Source organism: Xenopus laevis, chromosome 4S (genome assembly GCF_017654675.1).
Source record: "Xenopus laevis strain J_2021 chromosome 4S, Xenopus_laevis_v10.1, whole genome shotgun sequence".
Classification (NCBI taxonomy): domain Eukaryota; kingdom Metazoa; phylum Chordata; class Amphibia; order Anura; family Pipidae; genus Xenopus; species Xenopus laevis.
The window spans coordinates 80,053,529-80,076,195 of NC_054378.1; the positions used below are offsets into that span (position 1 = coordinate 80,053,529).

The window sequence follows — 22,667 nt, forward strand, 5'->3', positions numbered from 1 at the left end:
CCACAATGCATTACCTCATACACATAGGGTTTACGTGGATATATAAGTACTATAATAACATGAAAGGGTCATCTTTTCAAGTATATTGTATGCTGTATTATTTTGTTTGCGAAGTCATCGAATAATGTAGAATTGAAGTATTGAAAATAATGGTTACAACTTCAGCAACACAATAGGGAAACATCTGTAAATATCACTCTTTTTATAAATGATATTAATTGAGCAAGAAGCATTTGGAGCCTGAGCAGTGTCAGTACAGCGTGTGGGCACACAGACTGTGGCAATAGAATGTGAATATGAAAATCAGATTTGTGCCTTGGCATGGAGCCCTTGCGGGGCTGACACAGAGCATGGAGGCCTCTGATGACAAGCAGCATGGGAGCACAGCTGCTTAGAGCATAGCTAACACATAATAGCCTCTGCCAAACACAAATTCACTCGCCAATTACATTAATTAGCTGGGAAATATAAAGAAATAGAAGGAGATTTTTAGGCAAATTATGACAGTAAGGGCAACCAAAAGAAACAAGGCTGAAAAGAGAGGTTCTTGCTGAGAAATATGGCAGAATCACAAGAAGAAGCATATGCACAACAAGCAGAAGTCAGACAAGTACCATACACAAACTGAATAGATAATAGAAGAAAAGACCTCAGCAGTATTTTAAGTAGCTCTTGTAGGTGTTAGTGCTCTTAATGGGGCAAGTTATAACCAAGGGCTCCTAGCTTCAGAAGGGAAGTCTCGACCAGAGCATGCCCTTGATACAGCCATGTTCATTTTACTGACAACTTACATATTTCTGATTATTTAGAGAAATCCAGTCACGTGATCTTTAGCTATTGAGTTACAACTAGCAGCACCCTCACCCTAACAGCTAAAGGCTGTGATGGGATTCTGTCAGTTGTAGTTCGCCAGCTGCTTGGATATCCATGGGTATAGCAAATTATAACCTCTACAACCTCACAGTAGGACTGAAGGCCCCAACATCTTACTGAACTGGGCACACACAGGTGATGTCAATTTTCAGCACCGGAGGGGGGCCACAATGCTAGTGCAGAGAGCATCATTTTTGCACAAATTCAGCTCTTAAAGTTACCAGGAGTTGCACTTTTGCTGCCCATGTTATGCAGTGAGGCCCTGCTGCCTGAGGAGAGTATTGCTAAGCTAATTTGGCTTATAACATCTATTATTGTTCTGTGACAGATGCCCAGTAGTTATGGTCCTACCCCCCCACAGAATACTTAAGGGCCTATTTCTTAACATTCACATTTTCTCATTTTTCCATGTCAACCTGTTTTTCATAATGTCATTAAGTGAAATTAGTGACAATAGTTTATTGCATTATTTATCACACATCAATACATAATTGCCTGACACAACAACAACATTTTTTTCTGACCTGAATGTAACTTTCCAATAAACACAATTTAAAAAAGTAATCTGCATTTCAAATAGATATTTCAATAGAATGCTAGAAGAAAGCCATCAGATGTAATGTTTATTCCACCTTCTGCCAGAAGAAATACATTTGGTGTAAATAGACTATGTGAAAACTGAAAAATACAATATTAAATAGTGGGAAAAAGAACAAAAAAAGGTAATGATCATAAAAAAAGATAAGAAAAATGTGACATTTCTTGAATGGTACTTAATACCAGAAAATGGCTGTTTTTATTCAGATCTGTGCTTATCAGGTGAATATTTGTGTTAGTAAAAAGGCCCCTTAGTGGTACAACCACCTGCAGGAATGCAGAAAGTGTCCCATTTTGCTTTGCCAAAAATGCAGGCAAATCAAGGAAATATTGGTGAAATCATTTTGCGAAAAAATGATTTGTGTCAAATGCATTGGAGTCAACATGTGTTTATTTCAGCAAAAAAACAGGTATTTTTTTTTCCAAGGAAACAAAACACATGGAGAAATTCTTGCAAAGATTCAGCTGAATGCTTTAGTGTTCATCAAAATCAAATGCAAATCTTTACATTTTGCACTAGATAACTGAAGTTGAGAAATACATCTGCTCAAATCTTAAAGGGGTTGTTCATCTTTGAGTTAACTTTTAGTATGCTGTAGAGTGTGATATTCTGAGACTATTTGCAATTGGTTTTCATTTTTTATTATTTGTGGTTTTTGAGTTATTTAGCTTTTTATTCAGTAGCTCTCCAGTTTGCAATGTCCGCAATCTGGTTGCTAGGGCCCACATTACCCTAGTAACCATGCATTGATTTAAATGAGAATATGGAATATTAATAGGCGAGGGTCGGAACAGAAAGATGAGTAATAAAAAGTAGCAATAACAATACATTTGTTGAATAACTGATGAATAACAGTTATTTGGTCATAACAAAAAACGCTTAGCATGGTGGAAGAAGAACACCACATTCCAATAAATACACCTGCTACCTACTTTCAAATTTGGTGGAGGTTCCATCATGCTGTGGGGCTTTGTGACTAGTTCAGGGACTGGGGCCCTTGTTAAAGTCAAGGGTCGTATGAATTCTACCCAATAGCAACAAATTCTTCAGGATAATGTTCAAGCATCAGTCAAAATGTTGAATCTATGCAGGGGTTGGATATTCCAACAAGACAATGACCCTAAACACCCTAATCTACAAAGGCATTTATGCAGACGGAGACGCACAATATTCTGGAATAGCCATCAAAGTCCCCTAACTTGAATATCATCAGAAATCTATGGGATGATTTGAATCAGGCTATCCATGCTTGGCAGCCATCAACTTTAACTTAACTGATGAAATTTTGTATAGATGAATGGTCAAAAATACCACCATCCAGAATCCAGACACTCATCAAAGGCTATAGGAGGCGTCTAGAGGCTGTTACATTTGCAAAAGGAGGCTCAACTAAGTATTGATGTAATATCTCTGTTGGGGTGCCCAAATTTATGCACCTGTCTAATTTTGTTATGATGCATATAGCATATTTTCTGTTAATCCAATAAACTTTATATCACTGCTGAAATTCTACTGTTTCCCTAAGGCATGTTATATATTAAAAGGAAGTTGCTACTTTGAAAGTTCAGCCAATGATAAACAAAACTCCTAAGAATTAAGAGGGGTTCCCAAACTTTTTCATATGACTGTATATTTTAAACTTCAATTTTTTCTGGTTGAGTATTTAAAGGGGAAAACATGAATTTTTAGAGGAAAAAAACCCTAGAATTTTCGAGATTTATTAAGCTTTTAGCTGAAAACTTAAGATTTTAGCTGGAAAATACTTAAGCTAACACCTGTCAATCATGTAGAAGTCAATGGCAGATGGTCCCTTTAACAATTGAAACTTTTTGTACCTTCACTATTCTCAATAGTTTTCAGCTGTTGGCACATTGGTTTTCATTTGATTATCCGATAAATTCAAGTTTTCTGGGCAACAATTCAAAAAAGTTGCACGATTCCAATTGACGCTCTATTTTGTGACTTTTTGTTGGACCAATTTTTTAGAGAAGTTTTATTGGTAAATTAAGGGGATTCAGGTTTGGGACTTATGTCAAATTTTTTTTTATTAAAGTGAGAAAAAGTTGAGTTTAAGTAAATAATAACTCATAGGCTCTTCATCGCATTTGTGTCCAGCAATGTTTTAACCAAACAAAAATCCGTTTACACACACATATAGCAATCTCCATTGCTCCTCTGACAGCAACTTGCAACAGAACATGAACAGTAATTTATCAAGTATTAGTTCTAAAGTCCTGTCTAAATTGTTCTTCTACTCCCAGTCTCTGGTTATCTGTTGGATGTCATGCTCTTAGAGCATAAGGGTTTTGGGTTTGAAAGAACATAAACAGGTAATAACCATGAATATTAAAGCTCTTATATGAAACCTAATTATTACCTTTGAAAAGGCCATCAGCTTTTGGAATGAAAACATATAAGTAATTATAAATGTATTTTCTTTTAGCCATGCTTACACTTTCTACCTTATTGTGACGCTATGCAGAAACAAATCAAATACCAGTTATTATTTTTCAAAAACGTATACACTAAGGAATTCAAGTAGCAAATAACACCCAATTCCCAAATAAGTATGGCTCTTACAGTGTACAGCACTGTGGTCCAGCCCTCCATAGTGATACACTGGAAGACTGTCAGCACCGCAAATAGGATGTTGTCAAACTGCGTTATTCCATCATTGGGTCCAATCCATTCTCTGCACTCATACCCAGCTGGGCAGCGGGGCACTCCACAAGGGTGAGGTGGGTCCATGGGCTCCAGCCCCATTCCTTATGTATTAAAAAAAAGAATTAAATCAAGGGTGAAAAGCCATTAAAAATATCAACCTCCATATAAGCTCCACAAAAACATGTTTCATTTAATTTCATCTTGCCTTGATATAGACCCACTCTCTAGAACACTGATCCACAACCAGTGGCTTATGGACAACATGTTGCTCGCCAACACTTTAAATATTGGTCCCAGTGTCCTCAAAGCAGGTGATTATTTTTAAGTTCCTGGTATAGAGACAAGTTTTGGTTGCATAAAAAACAAGCATACTGCCAAAAAGAGTATCCTGTAGGCTGGCAGTTCACATAGGGGCTACTAATAGCCAATCACAGCCCATAGTTAGCATTCCAGAAACTTTTTGCATGCTTGTGTTGCTCTGCAACTTTTTTTTTACTTTAGGATGCTGCTCAAGGGTAAAAAGGGGGATCCCTGCTCTAGAGTGTCCAGGCCAAGCCATTATTTAAATGTTACTTAACAAATCAATAAATGATAGTAGCAATAATAACAGTATAGCACTTGACACTTTACACCTGGAGACAAAGAACTGAACATTTTAAGTGCACTGCACAACAGACATGAATTAGCAATTTACAAATATTGTTGCAGAGGGATTTACTCCTTCTTAAGAAGAGCTCTTACTTATGACCCCACATCTTTTCAGTTAGCCATTTTGGTGCCACCAGTTTTGTCAGGATCTCCTCAAGCAAAGTACCTGCTTTACATGACAAGCAATATGGCAGCATGTGAAAATACTCAAAACCTAAAAGCAACTAACTTGACACTCAATGCTGCACAATTAATGCTACATGCAAAAGTTGTGTGGTCACCCAAAATTATTTCACTTTTAAAGGATCTTATTATTATATTTGCAGTAAATAAAAACAATATACAGAGGCAAATGTTTTTTGCTGTTGATTTAGTTGTCAGGTCAGCATACCAGAGTTGTTCCTGTAACAGGCCTTGTGCAGCTTTCCACTGTAAAATTCAAGGCCGATGATAGCAAACATGAGGATGGCAAAGAAAAGCAACAATCCAATCTGTAGCAGAGGGACCATTGCCTTCATGATTGACTTCAACACAATCTGTAAACCTTTGGAGATAAAATAAGAGAAGAAAGTGACTGAGTAGGAGAAACAACAGCCTGCCAGAAAGCAGTTCCATAGTGCAGCACTGGCTCTTTCTGAAAACACATGACTAGTAGTGATGGGCGAATTTCGGGCATTTTGTTTCACCGAAAAATTCGAACATTTTCTGCAAAATTCGCAAAACGGCGAAAAAATTCACAGAACAACGTCTTGTTTTTAACGCCACGGGCAAATTCGCGGCGGTGTCCAAAAAAACGGATGCCAGTGAATTTTCGCAAAATTATTTGCCGGCGGCGAATCGTGGGAATTTGACGCAAATTTGCTCCTGTCGAATAAATTCGCCCATCACTAATGACCAGGCTTTATGACCTGAGATGGCTGCCTACACACCAATATTACAACGAAAAAAAATACACTTGCAGGTTCAGGAGTGAATAATTTGCAGTGTAAACAGTATAATTTAGAAATAAAAACTACATCATAAATATCATGACAGAATCTCTTTAAAATAAGTAACTTTAAAAACATATATTAATGCACTTTAAATAATCATGTTTCCCTGGAATTAAAAGGGTCCAGACAAAGTCAATGCTTGTTTGACTGTTGCTATTCTCTTTAGACAGATATAGTAATTTAGGGGGAGATTTATCAAGGGACTAATTGAAAATCAGAATTCAAAATTCAAATTTTCAATTTTATTTATGGTCAATACTTTCAAATTTGACTAGGGAGTTAGTCAAATTAGATTAGAGTTTTTCAAAAAATTTGAATTCCTTTTAAAAGATTTATCATACTCTGGCCCTTTAAGAACTCGATTCGACTATTAGCCACCTAAAACCTGCTGAATTGCTGTTAAAGCCAATGGGAGACATCCAGGGATCAATATGGAGTTGTTGCAGCCTTCCTGACATTCAAGATTTTTTCAAAATTAGAATCAAATTTGATTCGAGTTTTTGGGGCGATCCCATTCACCAGAGTTTAAAAAATTAGATTTTTATAATAAATTTAGATTGGTCGAATTGCGAGTTCACGGGAGTTTATGTGAGTTTTAAAAACTCACATGAATTTGAAATTCAACACTTGATAAATGTGCCTCTAAATGACAAATATTTGTATAAAGAGAATAGCTACAGTCAGACAGGAACAGACATTAGCAGTTTAGTGGGTGTAAGTATATTAGAGACGGGAAGAAGAAGGGAGTCTCCTCGCACACCCTGGCCGTCCAAGTTCCATGACACCTGGTGCTCGATGAAGGAGGTGTTGGCAACCTCCACAGCAATCGAGAAGGAAGAAATCACCGGCACAACAGGTTATTTCCAGCAGGGAAACCCTTGCTCGTTTATTTTGCGGATGCAACGTTTCGGGGCGTAACCCCGACAAAGGGGTTACGCCCCGAAACGTTGCATCCGCAAAATAAACGAGCAAGGGTTTCCCTGCTGGAAATAACCTGTTGTGCCGGTGATTTCTTCCTTCTCCAGTATATTAGAGACCCCATCTCACTTGCCTGTGAAGGAATCAGGTGCTCATACTGAAAGACCCTCCCCTGCTATCTGGGTCGTACAATGTACAGAGCATAAATCTAGTAGCACACTGACATTTTGGAGAAATATCAGTAAATGTGGTTTATCTCGCCCATACAGGTATGGGGCTTATTATCCAGGATGCTTTGGACCTGGGTTTTGCAGATAAGGAGTCTTTCTGTTTTTTGGATCTCCATAACATAAGTCTATTCAAATTAATTTAAGCATTAGTTAAACCTAATAGGATTGTTTTGCCTCCGATATGTCTTGGTTGGGATCAAGTACAAGGTACTGAAAAAAAACTATTTTTAAAACGTTTAATTATTTGATTAAAATGGAGCTTATGGGACATGGCCATCAAGTAATTTGAAGCTTTGTGGATAATGGATCCCATACCTGCACTGGATAAGGGCAACTTTTCAGGCCCAACTGGGCCCTTTATCAAGCCTGTCTTAGGGCTAAATAAATCATATTTGTTGGCTTTTCACCAAAAACATGATACTGAATTTCTGCTGGGAGTTTAGTTGCCTTATATACGTATTACACCAGAGTTTGTCCACACACTACATAATCAAAAGCCAATTTATATTAGTGCTATAGTGTCATATAAGAAGTATATGTAGCCCTTGGGGTAGAAGTATCGCTTGAATGCATGGCCTCCAGTTAGACAGCACAGTTGTTATTGTATTACAGTAGTATTGTATAAACAATTTGAGCTTTGTGCAACTTACAGGAAAACAGAATTTCACTAACTATAAACTGCAAACTAGAACATTTGCAAGTTTTTTTCATTGGCATTTGAATTAATGAACAGTTTGCATGTTTGCAATACTTTAAATTCACACAGGGGAACATTTTTTGCATTATTAATAGTTTTCCAGGCTCTGAAAAAAAAGGTTACAAATTCCAACATTCTGTTGTTACTAATACTATTGTTATTATTAGTACTTTTATTAGTATAAAACAACATACAATATTAGCTAAATTTAAAGCAATGGTGAAGTGTAATTACAGTAAAAATAATTCTTACTAGGAATCCCCGAGACCAGTTTTAGCGGCCTGAGAACACGCACTGCCCGCAAAGTACGCAGGTCCACGTGAGTATTGAAGTGAGTTCCAGCTGTGGCCAGGATGCTGCAATGAAGTAAGAGCACAAATGTAGAATAAATACTGTAGACTGATAGACAGACAGAGAGATATAAAAACAACATGCAGTCACTAACAACCTCTCAAACTCAAAAACTTCTATAAATAAAAACCAATGCACAAGGAGATTTCAATCTAACCGATGAGGCTGTCCCTTCAATGGTTGTACTACAGTACTTTATAGCGATGAGGGTCATCTGCTGGCTTAAAGTTATTTGCCACTTACTGCTCTCCAATCTGTTTACTAGTGAAACCAAATGATTCATGCTGTGAGTCCCTGGTAAGTTGCATGAGTCATTTTGATGCAGAAGGGAAACAAATATGTGTACAAAACATGAAATATCGTCAAATATTAGTGACTCTTGGTCAAACTGTTTTTTTTTCTAAGAATGGAGCTGATTTCCCGATATTCAACCCTTTCTTTGTCAACTTCTTTTTTGCATTACTGGTATCAAGGAAATAAAATAAATCCACAGTAGTCCATAATCTGCAGTAGTCGTAGATTTTACAGTCTATGGCATGTTAACACAAAGTAGTTCTTTTATCAAAGTGTTATCTGACATCTGTGTTGTGTGATGACTAATGGATATACCCTTTTTCATGGGCCAGATAATATAAACATGATGTCCTTCATATACATTTACGGAGTCTCCAAGTTGCCAGAGATCAATAAACAACTCATGGAGAGCCAGCTGTGGCCTGTAGGCATCATGTTAGGCATATTCAGTCATTTGCATTACAACCTCCTTCCATTTTTCTGGAGACAAATCTATTGTGTGGTTGACAAGACAACAGCACCAGGATACATGCAAACAGTAAACATTTGAAAATATTTTGAAAAGAAATGGGGATATCATGTAACAGACACTGGGGTTGGGGAAAAAGGAAAATGTTGGAGTGAGCCCAGGTACTGGAAAGCCACAAAATTGGGCCTTTGATTACAGGTCGGGCTTACTTCTCTTGCTGTTATTCTAGTCAAGTCTACAATTAGCAATGCAAAATTCCCCTCTCCAGCCAACCCCAGTCATGCACTCCATCTTTAGTAAGCTTGGCATGTAGCTACAGTTTGGTAATCTACACTTCTCTTGCGCTGCAACACAGACAGGATGGGGAATTGGTTTTATTGTTGTATGGAAATCTGGAGTATTTTATTTAAATGAGAGTAATCAGTAAGAATCTTTGTTTAAATTAACAGAAAACCAATAAATAAGGTAGGCATGCACTGAATCCAGGATTCGGTTCGGGATTCGGCCTTTTTCAGCAGGATTCGGATTTGGCTGAATCCTTCTGCCTAGTCAAACCAAATTTGCATATGTAAATTAGGAGCGGGTAGGGAAATCACGTGACTTTTCGTCACAAAAGAAGATTTTTTTCAATTTTTTCCTTTCCTGACCCTAATTTGCATATGCAAATTAGGATTTGGATTCGGTATTCAGTCGAATCTTTCACCAAGGAATACCAACCAAATAGTAGATTCAGTGCATCCCTAAAATAAGGACTATGCTGTAAATGGGTATACCATAGGGATTTAAGAGAGACCTGAAGACATACATTTTAGATGCTCTTGATCTCTGCCCATATATTTAACCAGGCCAGGCCAGTGCGTAAGAAGGCAGATATGAGGTGTGTGTGAAGATGCATGTGCTACACATTCTCATTTGGTATCAGCCACACTTAATAGCCCCATCTACCAGATTTCAACAATCTACCAAAATCAAATTTTTCCTTTGCGTCTCATATCATTAATAAAAAGCCTATGTATATTAAACAGTTCATTAAGACTAGTATTTTTTATTCTTCATTATCTCTCTCTTTAATTTGGTCTTTAGAGTCAAGTGGGAGGAGAGGGGGGAATGACTTCTTAACTCTGTTTTTTTTTTTTTTTAGAAAAAAATTAGGCTGAGATGAATGTTAAAATCCCACTAAAGTGAGGTAAGGCAAAGGAATGAAATTAAAAGTAATGGCACACAGGGATGTTTTGGCAACTTTTTGGCCACATTTTAAGCAGCCAAAAAAACACGGTGTTGAAGTGTCAAATAGACTTTGTGCCAGAATTTGTCTTGTAAAAGTTGCCCGAAAAACAAATGGTATGCTTCCTCTAGTAACTAGCACCTGAGATGTGCTGGTACAAATATTTACAAAACCAATAGTATCCTATTACCATTTGTAACATGACAGAACAGTTCTTATTGCACTCAAGATCATATTCCAGCCAAAGGAAAGTTACCTTACTTACTCAAGCAAAATTATTCGAGGCACAAAATGTCCCCAGAGCTGTCAAGATGCCAAGTACTCATAAAGAATAAACCGCATAAGCACTTTATATACTCTCACATAAATATGCACCATCTACGGTAAATATTTATTGTTGTACAAAAAAGAATTTTATGTGTCAATTTTTAAATTTTGTGCAGTGAATATAGAGTAGTTATCTGAAAATGTTGTTTTCACTTAATTGGGCAGATTCATCAAAGGTCGAATTTCAAATGTATGTGGATTTTGTTTTACTCTAATAAAACATTTGAATCTAATTTGAATTGAGTTTTTCCTCTGAAAAAAAACTCAAATGTCTGGAAGGGAATAAACATATTCAAATGGCTCAACGGATCTCTGACTCGCGAATGAACTCGGCAGGTTTAAGGTGTCGAATATTCAAATCAGAACTGTTCCCATGGTCGAGGTGTGATAAATGTCACATTTAAATATACATTGGAATTGGGGCACTAACATTTGAATGTGTGAATTTTGACACCAATTTTTTTTTCCCGAAAATTCGAATTCACTATTCGACCGTTAATAAATCTGCCCCTTTAAATGTAACAGCCTAATTACAGTAATTGTATGAATGCTATAATTTCCCAAGTAAAGCTGATGGGAAACTACATTTTATATGGGAGATATTGTTGCTGTGGGAAAATGCTTATGCCTTGGTGGTCTCAGTGAAAGGGAGGATATATTGTATAGCATGTACAACTCTAGCACAAGGGCCTGCTGGAACACAGAAACCCTCATTTATTCAGACACTCTATTTCTTGCCATTTACTGTATATGAAAACATACTGTTTCTCTCCAACTGCAATGGCAGATTTAAGAGATGAGATAATGACTCCCCACCTATACTTGCACTGTTTCTGCATAGGGCCCTATGTTAACTTTGTCCACCCCTGTCTTAGAGAGAGTGAATTTTTCATTGCATCGTTTTACCTCTTGTTTCAGACAACAACATAAAACTGTGATTGGACACTTAATTTGTAATTACACTGTGCTGCTTGCTTTTTGACAGTTTTCACGTGGTCTGGACAAAGATACAATGGAGCAGAATTATACTATTTCGGCTTGGAGAACAGGTTTATTAACTGGACCAAATAGATTTAGATGAACAAGACCCAAATCTGACCTATTCCACTCCTGGATATAGTAAATGGAAAAGCAGACTTTTCCTAGATTGTTTAATATAAGGAAAATAACTTGTAACCATAAAAAACCCACACCAATCAGATATGAAATTGTAAAAAAAAACAACTCAATCCCTAAGCAAATAATCACTGACCATTTAAGATCACCATAAGTGCTAACTACATGGGAGATTTTGATCAGATTTTGAAAGCCACGCATCAGCACGAAATTTGTAGGATGCTACCAGATCTGATCCAGCTATAACAAGAGTGTAAAGATAAATTTGGATGGTGCAGTTTGTTCCTGCATCTACATCCAACAGTCAATGTATTTCTAAGGGGAAAAAAAATCAGACACCGTTAGATGTTATCCTGGCTGAAGAAGACGCAGCATGTTCACATCATGTTGCGAAAATTTTCCAGGTAGTTTATACATCAGATTATTTTTACCCATGTGACTACATCCCTGTGAGTTAAGCACTGAACATTAAAGATGGCCACACACAAGGCAATTTGTTTTTTCCAACCTAACTGGCCAACAGTTATAAAGTGTGGCCAAAACAGATGGACAGAAATGTTCACAATTTCCTAATGATCTCATTAGCAATGTTTGAAATTGTGGCTGAGTGATGATTCTAATGTGACAGTGTAGGCACTCAAGTGAACTCAAGTGGAATTGTCACTCATGGCACTCAAGTGGAATTGTCATCAGAAAGAAAAGTACTCTGGAAGACTATATTTCACTTTCATATCAATACTTTAACAGTGTTATTAGTGTTCAAGAAACATGAATAAAAAGGAAAAAAACATGGTCCTCGCAGGAGTGAATCAAGCTTTTGCAGAGATATTTTGGGGGCATGGTGCCAGCAGTAATCATGGGGTTGCACTATCATCTTCCCTGACATTCTGCATATCTTGGCTGCAGGCACATGCCAATGCCTTGTGAACATGCAGTTGCAAAGTGAAAGTGCATTGTGTTATTTCAATTTAACAGTTGTTCCCAGCCTGTTAATGTGCTAATTATTTTCTTGGCTTCAGCTCAGAGCTCTCAGTTCACGCCTCTCAGTGTAACATTTATATACGTTTTGAAATCTTGATAGCTAAATTAAAAGAATTAAAGTGTGATTTTTGGGGTAGCATTAAAACTCATTGGTGAAATACCTCTACCCATTTTCACTTTTGTCCAGTTGTTGCTTAATTATGGCTTTAGGTGTTGGCTAAAATTCATGGAACTGTTGGGCTACAGAGGCTAATGTTATAAAACAGCAGCATGAAAGCAAGTTACGTAAGGTGTAATAGGCTTTTGCATCTAGTTACGTGCATTGCACACTTTTTATTTCAGTAAGAAAATTGGTGTGGTTGTGTGTGCAGATTGCATAAATGAAGTCTGCATTATTTGTATATTCTCAAAACAATACCATGGCATAGCTAGGAGTTATTGGCCTCCTCAGGAAAATATTTTTAGGCACTATCCAATATGATGATCTGCTTTGCACACTTATACTGAATGTCCACATCAGTTTGGACCCCCCACTAGAATGTCTTTATTTTTACCAACCATAAACACCCACTAAATCTGCTCATGTTCATTGTTAAGCACCCAATGCAGCAATGGAAATGTACTTTTTGAAAGCAGTGAGTGGGACACCTGAGTTTTTTTGGTAGGATTGCATATCATGGGGTTAGATACTGCTGCCATCGGTTCACTTCCTTACAACCTTCTAATAAATGGACTGTACATGAAAATCCTATCAGACATGAATGGAATACAATTTGGGGAGAGGTAGGACTGAAAAAAAGACAGATCGTGTATTGCTGGTGTTATCTGTCCTGTAATGCCATATTTTCACCTGGTTTATCTCCAGACATCAGCTAATGTGGTAATGTTCAGCTCCAGCCAGGGAGAGGCAGACTAACTTTGGAAATGTATTAAAGGGAAACTGTCATTTTTTTTGAATATACATCAGTTAATAGTGCTGCTCCAGCAGACTTCAGCGCTGAAATCAGTTTCTCAAAAGAGCAAACAGATTTTTTTATATTTAGTTTTGATATCTGACATGGGGCTAGACATATTGTCAGTTTCCCAGCTGCCCCCAGTCATGTGACTTGTGCTCTGATAAACTTCAGTCACTCTTTACTGCTGTAGTGCCAGTCAGAGTGACATCACCCTCCTTACTTTCTCCCCCAACAGCCGATCAGCATAACAATGGGAAGGTAACCAGATAGCAGCTCCCTAACACAAGATAACAGCTGCCTGGTAGATCTAAGAACAGTACTCAATTGTAAAATCCAGGTCCCACTGCGACACATTCAGTTTCATTGAGTAGGAGAAACAACAGCTTGCCGGAAAGCAGTTTCATCCTAAAGTGTTGGCTCTTTCTGAGAGCACATGACCAGGCAAAATGACCTGAAATGGCTGCCTACACACCAATATTACAACTAAAACAAATATACTTGCTGGTTCAGGAATTACATTTTATATTGTAGAATTTAGAAATAAAAACGACATCATAAAAACATGACAGAACCTTTAACCCCACATTAGAGGTTCACTTCAAATTTCAACAATTTATGTGAACTGACCGATGTGCTTTAGTAGTTAGATGAGTAAACCAAAGGTGGTCTTAAATGCCTAGCCATTGCTTAATGAGCAGCTTGTTAGTACATACATACAGGGCCGCCATTAGAAATCACGGGGCCCCGTACAACAAAATTTTTGGGGCCCCCTGGGCCCCGCCCACACTGACGACCAAGCTCCGCCCCATATCCCGCCCACATCGCAGTTAAAAGACCACACAGACATCAGCGCTAAAAAAGTAACCCCCCCCCACACAAGTTGTAAAAAGCTATTGATGGTCAGGGCCCCCTTATCAAAAAAATTGGGGCCCCAAAAAAAAAAAATTAAAATTTTTTTTTTTTAAAAACATTGGTGGCAGGGGCCCCCTGTTAAAAAAAACTTGGGGCCCCAACAAAAAAAATGTAAAAAAAACTAAAAAATAAACAAACATTGGTGGCAGGGGCCCCCTTCTAAGTTAAAAACAAATTGGGGCCCCAAAAAAAAATTTGAAAAATTAATTTTTTTTTGAAAAAAAAAAACATTGGCGGCAGGGGCCCCCTTATAAGTTAAAAACAAATTGGGGCCCCAAAAAAAAAATTTGGAGAAAAAAAATTTTTTTGAAAAAAAAAAAAACTGGTGGCAGGGGCCCCCTTACAAGTTAAAAAAATTTGGGGCCACCAAAAAGAAAATTAATTTTTTTTTAAAAAAAAAACCCAAAAAAAAAACAATGGTGGCAAGGGGCCCCTTACGAGTTAAAAAAAAAATTGGGGCCCCAAAAACAAAAGTTTTAAAAAAAAGATTGGTGGCAGGGGCCTATAGAATATTAAAATAATACATTGGTGGCCAGGGGATTAAAAAAAAAAAAACACAAACTGGTGTTCAGTAGAATTGAACTCATGGCTTCAGTACTTCAACTTCGCCTCCTTTCGTGACTTCGGGTCTTTTCACCGCTTCAGGACTTCGGCTTCGGCTGTTTTCGTGACTTCGGGTCTTTGCGCTGCTTCAGGACTTCGGCTTCGGCTGTTTTCGTGACTTCGGGTCTTTTCGGCGCTTCGTGACTTCGGGACTTCGGCTTTTTCCGTGACTTCGGGTCTTTTCGTCGCATCGGCTTCGGCTTTTCGGCACTTCCGCATTCGGCACTGAAGAGGCAAGACGTACGGCTCGGGCGCTCGTAAGGGGGGCCCGGATCTTCAAAAAAATGCAGCGCTGCCGGGCCCCCCTTCATGCCCGGGCCCGGTACGCTTGTCCCCCCTGTCCCCCCCTGATGGCGGCCCTGCATACATATGTTTGAAAAAGGACTTGATATGGAGTGTGGCTTGGAAGGGGGGTTGTTTAAAAGTTGGACCATATTGATGAACCTAGTCCAAGTTTTTATTGATGTATTCAAGCACCTATGCAACATGGGTTTATTTTGTGAAACAGCTTGTTTGCAATTAAGCTCCCAGATTTTAGAGACAATTACTGAATATTGTATATAAGTACTGCAGATAACAACCCAGATTTAAAATTTTATTTTTGATGGTATGAAAAGATGTTGACAAGCCAAGTCATTTATTTGGCAACTGCCAATGTCTCTTCAGAGTGGAATGGGTATTGCTTCAGACCTTGCCAGACTTTAAAAATTGTATATTTTAATATATTATTTTTATTTATTTTTAGTAACGGTGGGTCAAGTGAATACAAATGAATGTGGGGCAGTGGAAATTGTAACAAGTCTAACAACAACTAGTGTATAAATCTGGAGGTTGAATTTATTCATGCTGATTGGTTGCAGATTGCTGGCATAGTGTTCAAACATAAGGCACCAAAAATGTAGCGTGAAAAGGCAAATATATACTCAAATTAGTCTTTTCACCCATAGGAATGGCAAAATATCCCCAGATAATTTCATATTTAACAAGAGGCAATATCTGCAGATTTAGCAACATACAGGAGGAGACAAACATTCTAAGGGGCAAATTCACTAAGCCGCGAAGCGCCGAACGCTAGCGTTAATTCGCCAGCGTTTGGCATTTTCACTACTGCGCAAATTCACTAACGAACGCGTAGTTTCGCTAGTGTTACTTCGCAACCTTACGCCAGGCGAATCTTCGCTAGCGACGAAACTACGCAAATTCACTAACTTGCGCAGTGTACTGAACGCTACCTTTTACGCTAGACTTCCTTCGCCACCTCAGACCTGGCGAAGAGCAATAGAGTAGATAGGGATTGTTTAAAAAAAAGTCAAAATTTTTTCCAAGTCCCAAAAAACGCTGGCGTGTTTTCTACATGATGGCTGATAGGCTGAAAAAGATCAAAAATTTTTTGGGGCTCCCCTTCCTCCCCCCTACATTTCCTGACTCATGGCAACTTACCTAGACAGTGGGCACATGTGTAGGGCAAAATAAAATTTTTATTTGCTGATTTGAAGGTTTTCTAGGCATTTGTAGTGCAGATACGTGTTCCTCCATTGAAATTTGAATTTCGCGCCGTATGCAAATTAGCCTTCGCTAGCGTAACTTCGCTTTATATAGCGAATCAACGCTAGCGCAACTCCGCAACCTTACGCTACCCCTGTGCGCAACTTCGGATTTTAGTGAATTTGCGGAGCCCTGGAGAAACTACGCCTGGCGAAGTGCGGCGAAGTTGCGCCTGGCGCAACTTCGCATCTTAGTGAATTTACCCCTAAGAGTGTCCCATTATGAGCCCAGCAATACACCTCTCATATTTTATGTTTAAAAATCAAGGATTATATTCTGATTCTATTCAGAGTGTTATGAGTTCTTCTCACTAGATGCCTTTTATTTACTCGTATGTGACATGTTAGAAACAACACTATCTCATTTTCATTATCAGCTTTTAATAGGGGAATAAAAGGCACAAAATATTCCCAAGTCTAGTAACCCATAACTTTTCTTTTTAAAAAGGTGATCATTAAATGCTACCTGCTTTGGGTTATTAGCCCAGTAGCAAACTCTGTTCCTTTTATTATATTATCCCATAAAGTGGTTATTTAATAGCAGGTGCATGTTTGTTCCAGATCAAATAACACATTGCAACCAAGTTTTTATGAGCCCAATGGGTGTATCTGGAGTTAAGCCTCAGCCAGACTATTTATGTTTTTGTTTAATTCTTTGGAGACTGGGTGCATTCGGCCCTCAGTGCTGCCCTGTACAGTCATATGAAAAAGTTTGGGAACCCCTTTCAGCCTGCATAATAATTTTCTCCACTTTCAACAAAAAAAAAACAGTGGTATGCCTTTCATTTCCCAGGAACATCTGAGTACTGGGGTGTTTTCTGAACAAATATTTTTAGTGAAGCAGTATTTAGTTCTATGAGATTAAATCAAATGTGAAAAACTGGCTGTGCAAAAATTTGGGTGCCCTTGTAATTTTGCTAATTTGAATGCATGTAACTGCTCAATACTGATTACCAAATTGGTTGGATTAGTTTGTTAAGACTTGCACATAGACAGGTGTGTCCAATCATGAGAAAAGTTATTTAAGGTGGCCAATTGAAAGTTTTTCTTCTGTTTGATTCTCTTCTGAAGAGCGACATCATGGGAACCTCAAAGCAACTCTAAAAAGATCTGAAAAAAAAGTTTATTCAGTATCATGGTTTAGAGGAAGGCTACAAAAAGCTATCTCAGAGGTTTAAACTGTCAATTTCAACAGTAAGGAATGTAATCAGCAAATGGAAGGCCACAGGCACAATTGCTGTAAAACCCAGGTCTGGCAGGCCAAGAAAAATACAGGAATGGTATATGCAGAGCATTGTGAGAATGGTTACAGACAACCCAAAGATCACTTCCAAAGACCTGCAAGAACATCTTGCTGCAGATGGTGTATCTGTACATCGTTTTACAATTCAGAGCAATTTTCACAAAGAACATCTGTATGGCAGGGTGATGAGAAAGAAGCCCTTTCTGCCACATACAGAGACACTTGTTGTATGCAAAAGCTCATTTAGACAAGCCATAGTCATTTTGGAACAAAGTGCTTTGGACTGATGAGACACAAAATTAGTTATTTTGTCATCACAAAAAGAGCTTTGCATGGGGGAAGAAGAACACTGCATTGCTAGAAAAACACCTGCTACCCACTGTCAAATTTGGTAGAAGTTCCATCATGCTGTGGTGCTGTGTGACTAGTTCAGGGACTGGGGCGCTTGTTAAAGTTGAGGGTCAGATGAATTCAACCAAATATCAACAAATTCTTCAGGATAATGTTCAAGCATCAGTCACAAAGTTGAAGTTACTCAGGGGTTGGATATTCCAACAAGACAATGACCCTAAACACACTTGGAAATCTACAAAGGCATTTATGCAGAGGGAGAAGTACAATATTCTGGAATGGCCGTCACAGTCCCCCGACTTGAATATCATTGAAACTCTATGGGATGATTTGAAGCAGGCTGTCCATGCTCAGCAGCCATCAAATTTAACTGAACTGGAGAGATATTGTATAGACAAATGGTCAAAAATATCACCATTTAGAATCAAAGGCTATAAGAGGCTTCTAGAGGCTGTTACATTTGCATAAGGAGGCTCAACTAAGTATTGATGTAATATCTCTGTTGGGGTGCCCAAATTTATGCACCTATCTAATTTTGTTATGATGCATATTGCATATTTTCTGTTAATCCAATAAACTTTCCATAAGGCATGTTATATATTAGAAGGAAGTTGCTACTTTGAAAGCTCAGCCAATGATAAACAAAACTCCAAAGAATTAAGAGGGGTTCCCAAACTTTTTCATATGACTGTAGCATGACTAAAAATCCTCATTTCTGTGTGGAATGAATGATGGCGCACAACCTGGAAACCCTGCTGCACGAGGCTTCAAAAGTCTATATATATACCAAAGTGTGGAGTTCGCAGGGACATTGCCAATTCACTAACAGGCGCAGACAACATTTCACTAGCGCAAGAGAGCATCGCTAGCATTCGTTCACGACTTTTTGCTCTGGCTAAAGGCCGTTGCTCTGCAAATTCACTAAATTTCAGATTTTACTGAATGTTACCTCTTTCGGCAGAGTTTCCTTCGCCACCTCAGACCAGCCAACAAGCTACATCTTCCTCAATCGGATGTCAGTGATCATATCCTGTACCCCCGGAAAGTCATAAAAAGTGTAAAAAAACGACATTTCTATTTTTAAAGCGGGATTGTCTTCAAAAATCCGAACTATTAAAGAAAATTTGGTTTAACACGTTTGATGGGCCTGCCACACACATTTTAGGGTGGGCTCATGTCTAGGGCATTAGAGGAGCTTTCATGTCTTTATTAAGCAAACTTGGATATTTGTAATAAAAAGTGGGCACTTCAAGCATTTACACCATCTCTAAAAAAGACGTGTATACGACTTTTTATGCGCCTCCCCTATTCAAATTGACCTAAGCATAAAATTACTAGAGAATTTTCGCTAGACATAAACGAACGCTAGCAAATCTTCTCGAACTGAAGAAGTATGGCTAGCAAAAAGTCGCCAGCGTTAGGCACTCAGGACGCAACCTCACATTTTAGTGAATTAGGGTAGTGGTAATGAATTTGCGCCTGGCGATGTGGTGCGAAGTGTGTGAATCGGTTGCTTGCGACAATTCGCCCTTTAGTGAATCTGCCCCTTGATTCAAATAAATTGTTCAGTATAAAAAAAACTGAGTAAATAGATAGGCTGTGCAAAATAAAATATGTTTTCACTATAGTTAGCCAAAAATGTAATGTATAAAGGCTGGAGTGACCAGATGTCTAACAGAACACTACTTCCTGCTTTTCAGCTCTATAACTCTTAGTTAGTCAGTGACTTGAAGGGGGGACACATGGGACATAACTGTTCAGTGAGTTTGTAATTGATCCTCAGCATTCAGCTCAGATTCAAAAGCAACAGATATGACCCATGCGCCCAGGGCCGCTCCGGCCATGAGGCAAGGTGAGAATCTTGCCTCAGGCGGCACGGAGCGGCCAGTTACCAGGGGCGGCAAAAAGCCGCCTCTGGTAACTTTAAGAGCCGAATTTCCGTTTTTTAAAACGGAAATTCAGCTCTTCTAGTGCAGCGAGCGCAATAGCGCTCACTGCACTAGCGATGCGGCCCCTCCTCCACCCGCTCCGACGCTGGTAGTTAGAAGAGCGGAGCAGGAGGAGGGGCGGCATTGGGGCTGCTGCCTCAGGCGGCAGCAGCCCCTGAACCGTGCCTGCATGCGCCCCTCCCTCAAGTCACTGATTGGATACTGGCTGGTAAACAGTTAAAACCAAGAGAACTGCAAAGCAGGAAGTAGTGTTCTGGCTATTATGTTTCACATCCAGTCACTGAAGTTCATTACATTTTTGGCTAACTAACATTTTTGGTTAACTGACAGAATACCAAGGCACTGATGTGCCTATACTCAATGCAGGGGGTGTAGAAGAGCATCCTTTGGAGTCCAAGGTTACCAACCGGAATCAGTGGGGCATCTAACAAATACCCCCAGTGATTTAAAGTTTTTTTAAAATTTTAGCAGCTTTTTGTAAAAAATGTCTTCAATATATTAATATGGTTGAGTGCCATGTTTGTGCCTGTATAAATAAATAACATTACTAAGCGATGTCCTACTTTTCGACATAGCGAGCCAATTATCTGATATACCACATTTTCATGAGCTGGATTAGAGCAAAATGATGATATTGTACAAAGAATCCTAGGGAGCTCTTGGGAAGGCTGGGGGCCATAGTAATTCCCTTGAGGATCACTACTGCTCCCTGGATTCTGCAAGGATATTTCTGTACTATCGATATCAAAAGTTAGAATCATCAAGTCTGTGATTCTCATTCAAACCCAGAATGCCCCTTCTCTAATGCAGACTATTTTAGCAGCCTCTTGAAACTGTTGTTTAAAGAATATTCCCTACCCTCTATGCAAAGCAGAACACACCTATAATTAATATTTAAACCCTTCTGAATTCTGAAATAAATATTTACGGTTTAAAAGCTAATTTAACACTAATGCAATAAAAAGGCAGATTTAAAGTAAAAAGTCACCTGTGGCTTCTTGGTCTTACTTCAGCCACTGCCACATAAACTCAGCCACAGTCAAATCTTGTCTCCCAGTCGGAGAGGTAATTAAAATAACACCCTATAGGTGAGCCCAGTGTAATCACAATGCTCTGTTATTTTGTAAAACTCATGTAATAGAAAACATTCATAGGTTATGGCAAGACATAGCCCTAAATAAGGAGTGCAAATACTTACACCCTATCAAAAAATAAATAAATTGATTCTACAAATAAACAATAAAGCGACTGTAATACCAACTGACATACTGAGTTTGATTTCCGAGCTAGTAATGAGCTGGGTTTCCTGCAAGTCTCCAAATGTATTGTTCTTGTCTTGCACCAAAAAGGTGGCATTAATAGGGTTATCCCTTAAATAAATATATGTCCACATATGTTGGACAAGAACAAGATGGGAGGCGGGCAGTTGATGGATGGGAGGTGGGAAGTGGGTGGGCAGGAGATGGGGAGTGGACTGGGAGGGGCAAGGTGGAGATCTATGTGCACTGCGCCCCTTCGAAGATTTTTTGCAAGGGGGCCTGATGCTCACTAGTTACATTGCGGCCTATAGTGCTTATAAGGCAGTGCAATTGAAACAATTTATCAATCTATTTATTAGACATTAGTTGGAGCTACCATTTTGCTTGCCTGGGCAGAACTACAGCCTATGTCAAATGTATAGTTTTAAATACTCAATACCATTTTGTGCAGCCTGTGATTTAGATAAAGACCCAAAAAAAGTGTCATATCTGGTACCAGCTAGTTTTTAAAAAGGCTGCAATGAAGGGTGTTGTTGATTTCTTGACCAGCTGAAGCAAGCCTATAATTGGTTTCCTCAAAAATAGTTAGTAACTGCTGGAGAAGAATGTAAGAAATTGCCATTTATGAGCAGATAAATGAGAAATTCTAATTCTTCAAATATGCATTTGCTTTCTTTGAATAGTTATGGATATTTGTTATGAGTGACTGTAATGTAGGCACTATTCTATAGAAATACAAGCTAGGTAAATGGCTTAAAAGTGTGTGTGACCAAATGATTATTCATATAGCAGATAGACTTGTCACTGTATCAGTGTCAGTGTATGCTGCTTTCATAGCCAGGACATAGGCTATTAAGCATACATAATTACCCTGGGCTTTCTCTATATGAATTTTTCACATTTGCATAATAATGGATACAGGGCATTAGCTTTGATCCTTTGAGAAGATGATTTCTCTATGAAATTTATCACATGACAAATCCCCATAAGAGACAAAGAAAAGAAATAGTAACTACACCTGGGAGGTTACAGTCTGGCTAAGTCAATTGCATTAACGTCATGCTTATATTAAAACATGTATTGATTAGGTGTTACAAAGCTTGTCAGTCTTTTAAAGAAGCATTGATAACATTAACCCCCTATGTCCAGAAGAGAGATTATTTAATCATCTACTTGAAGTTAAAAAAATCTTCCAGTACCTTAAATAGACAATATATGAGAGAGGCTTCCCTACTGACTGGTGACGTAAATCTATCCATAGATATTTTTAAATCTTATCGTTGCCATTTTCTTGTCTATCTAAATTGTTTTGCAGGATAAGTAATAAGGTCTAATGGATGATCATTGCAGATGTATTCTGCTGGTAATCATCCCACATCTTTCAAGTCCATTATCTATCTGCTCGTGAATAAAGAATTTACCCTTTGCCTATGGGAGACATCTGGCGGTGGCATTCCAGATATTAGT

The 22,667-nt window shown here is 38.5% G+C and overlaps 1 protein-coding gene across 2 annotated transcripts in view; it reads right to left on the reverse strand.

Annotated features, from left to right (window-relative positions):
• Positions 1 to 22,667, reverse strand: part of LOC108715639 (voltage-dependent R-type calcium channel subunit alpha-1E) — a 278,548-nt gene that overhangs the window by 60,031 nt on the left and 195,850 nt on the right. For both annotated transcript variants that reach the window (XM_041561513.1, XM_041561512.1), the window contains exons 5-7: positions 7,873 to 7,976; positions 5,175 to 5,327; positions 4,052 to 4,236 (exon numbers count right to left, since the gene is read on the reverse strand). In XM_041561513.1, the coding sequence (XP_041417447.1) occupies positions 4,052 to 4,236; positions 5,175 to 5,327; positions 7,873 to 7,976 (442 nt within the window). The remainder of the gene's footprint in view (positions 1 to 4,051; positions 4,237 to 5,174; positions 5,328 to 7,872; positions 7,977 to 22,667) is intronic.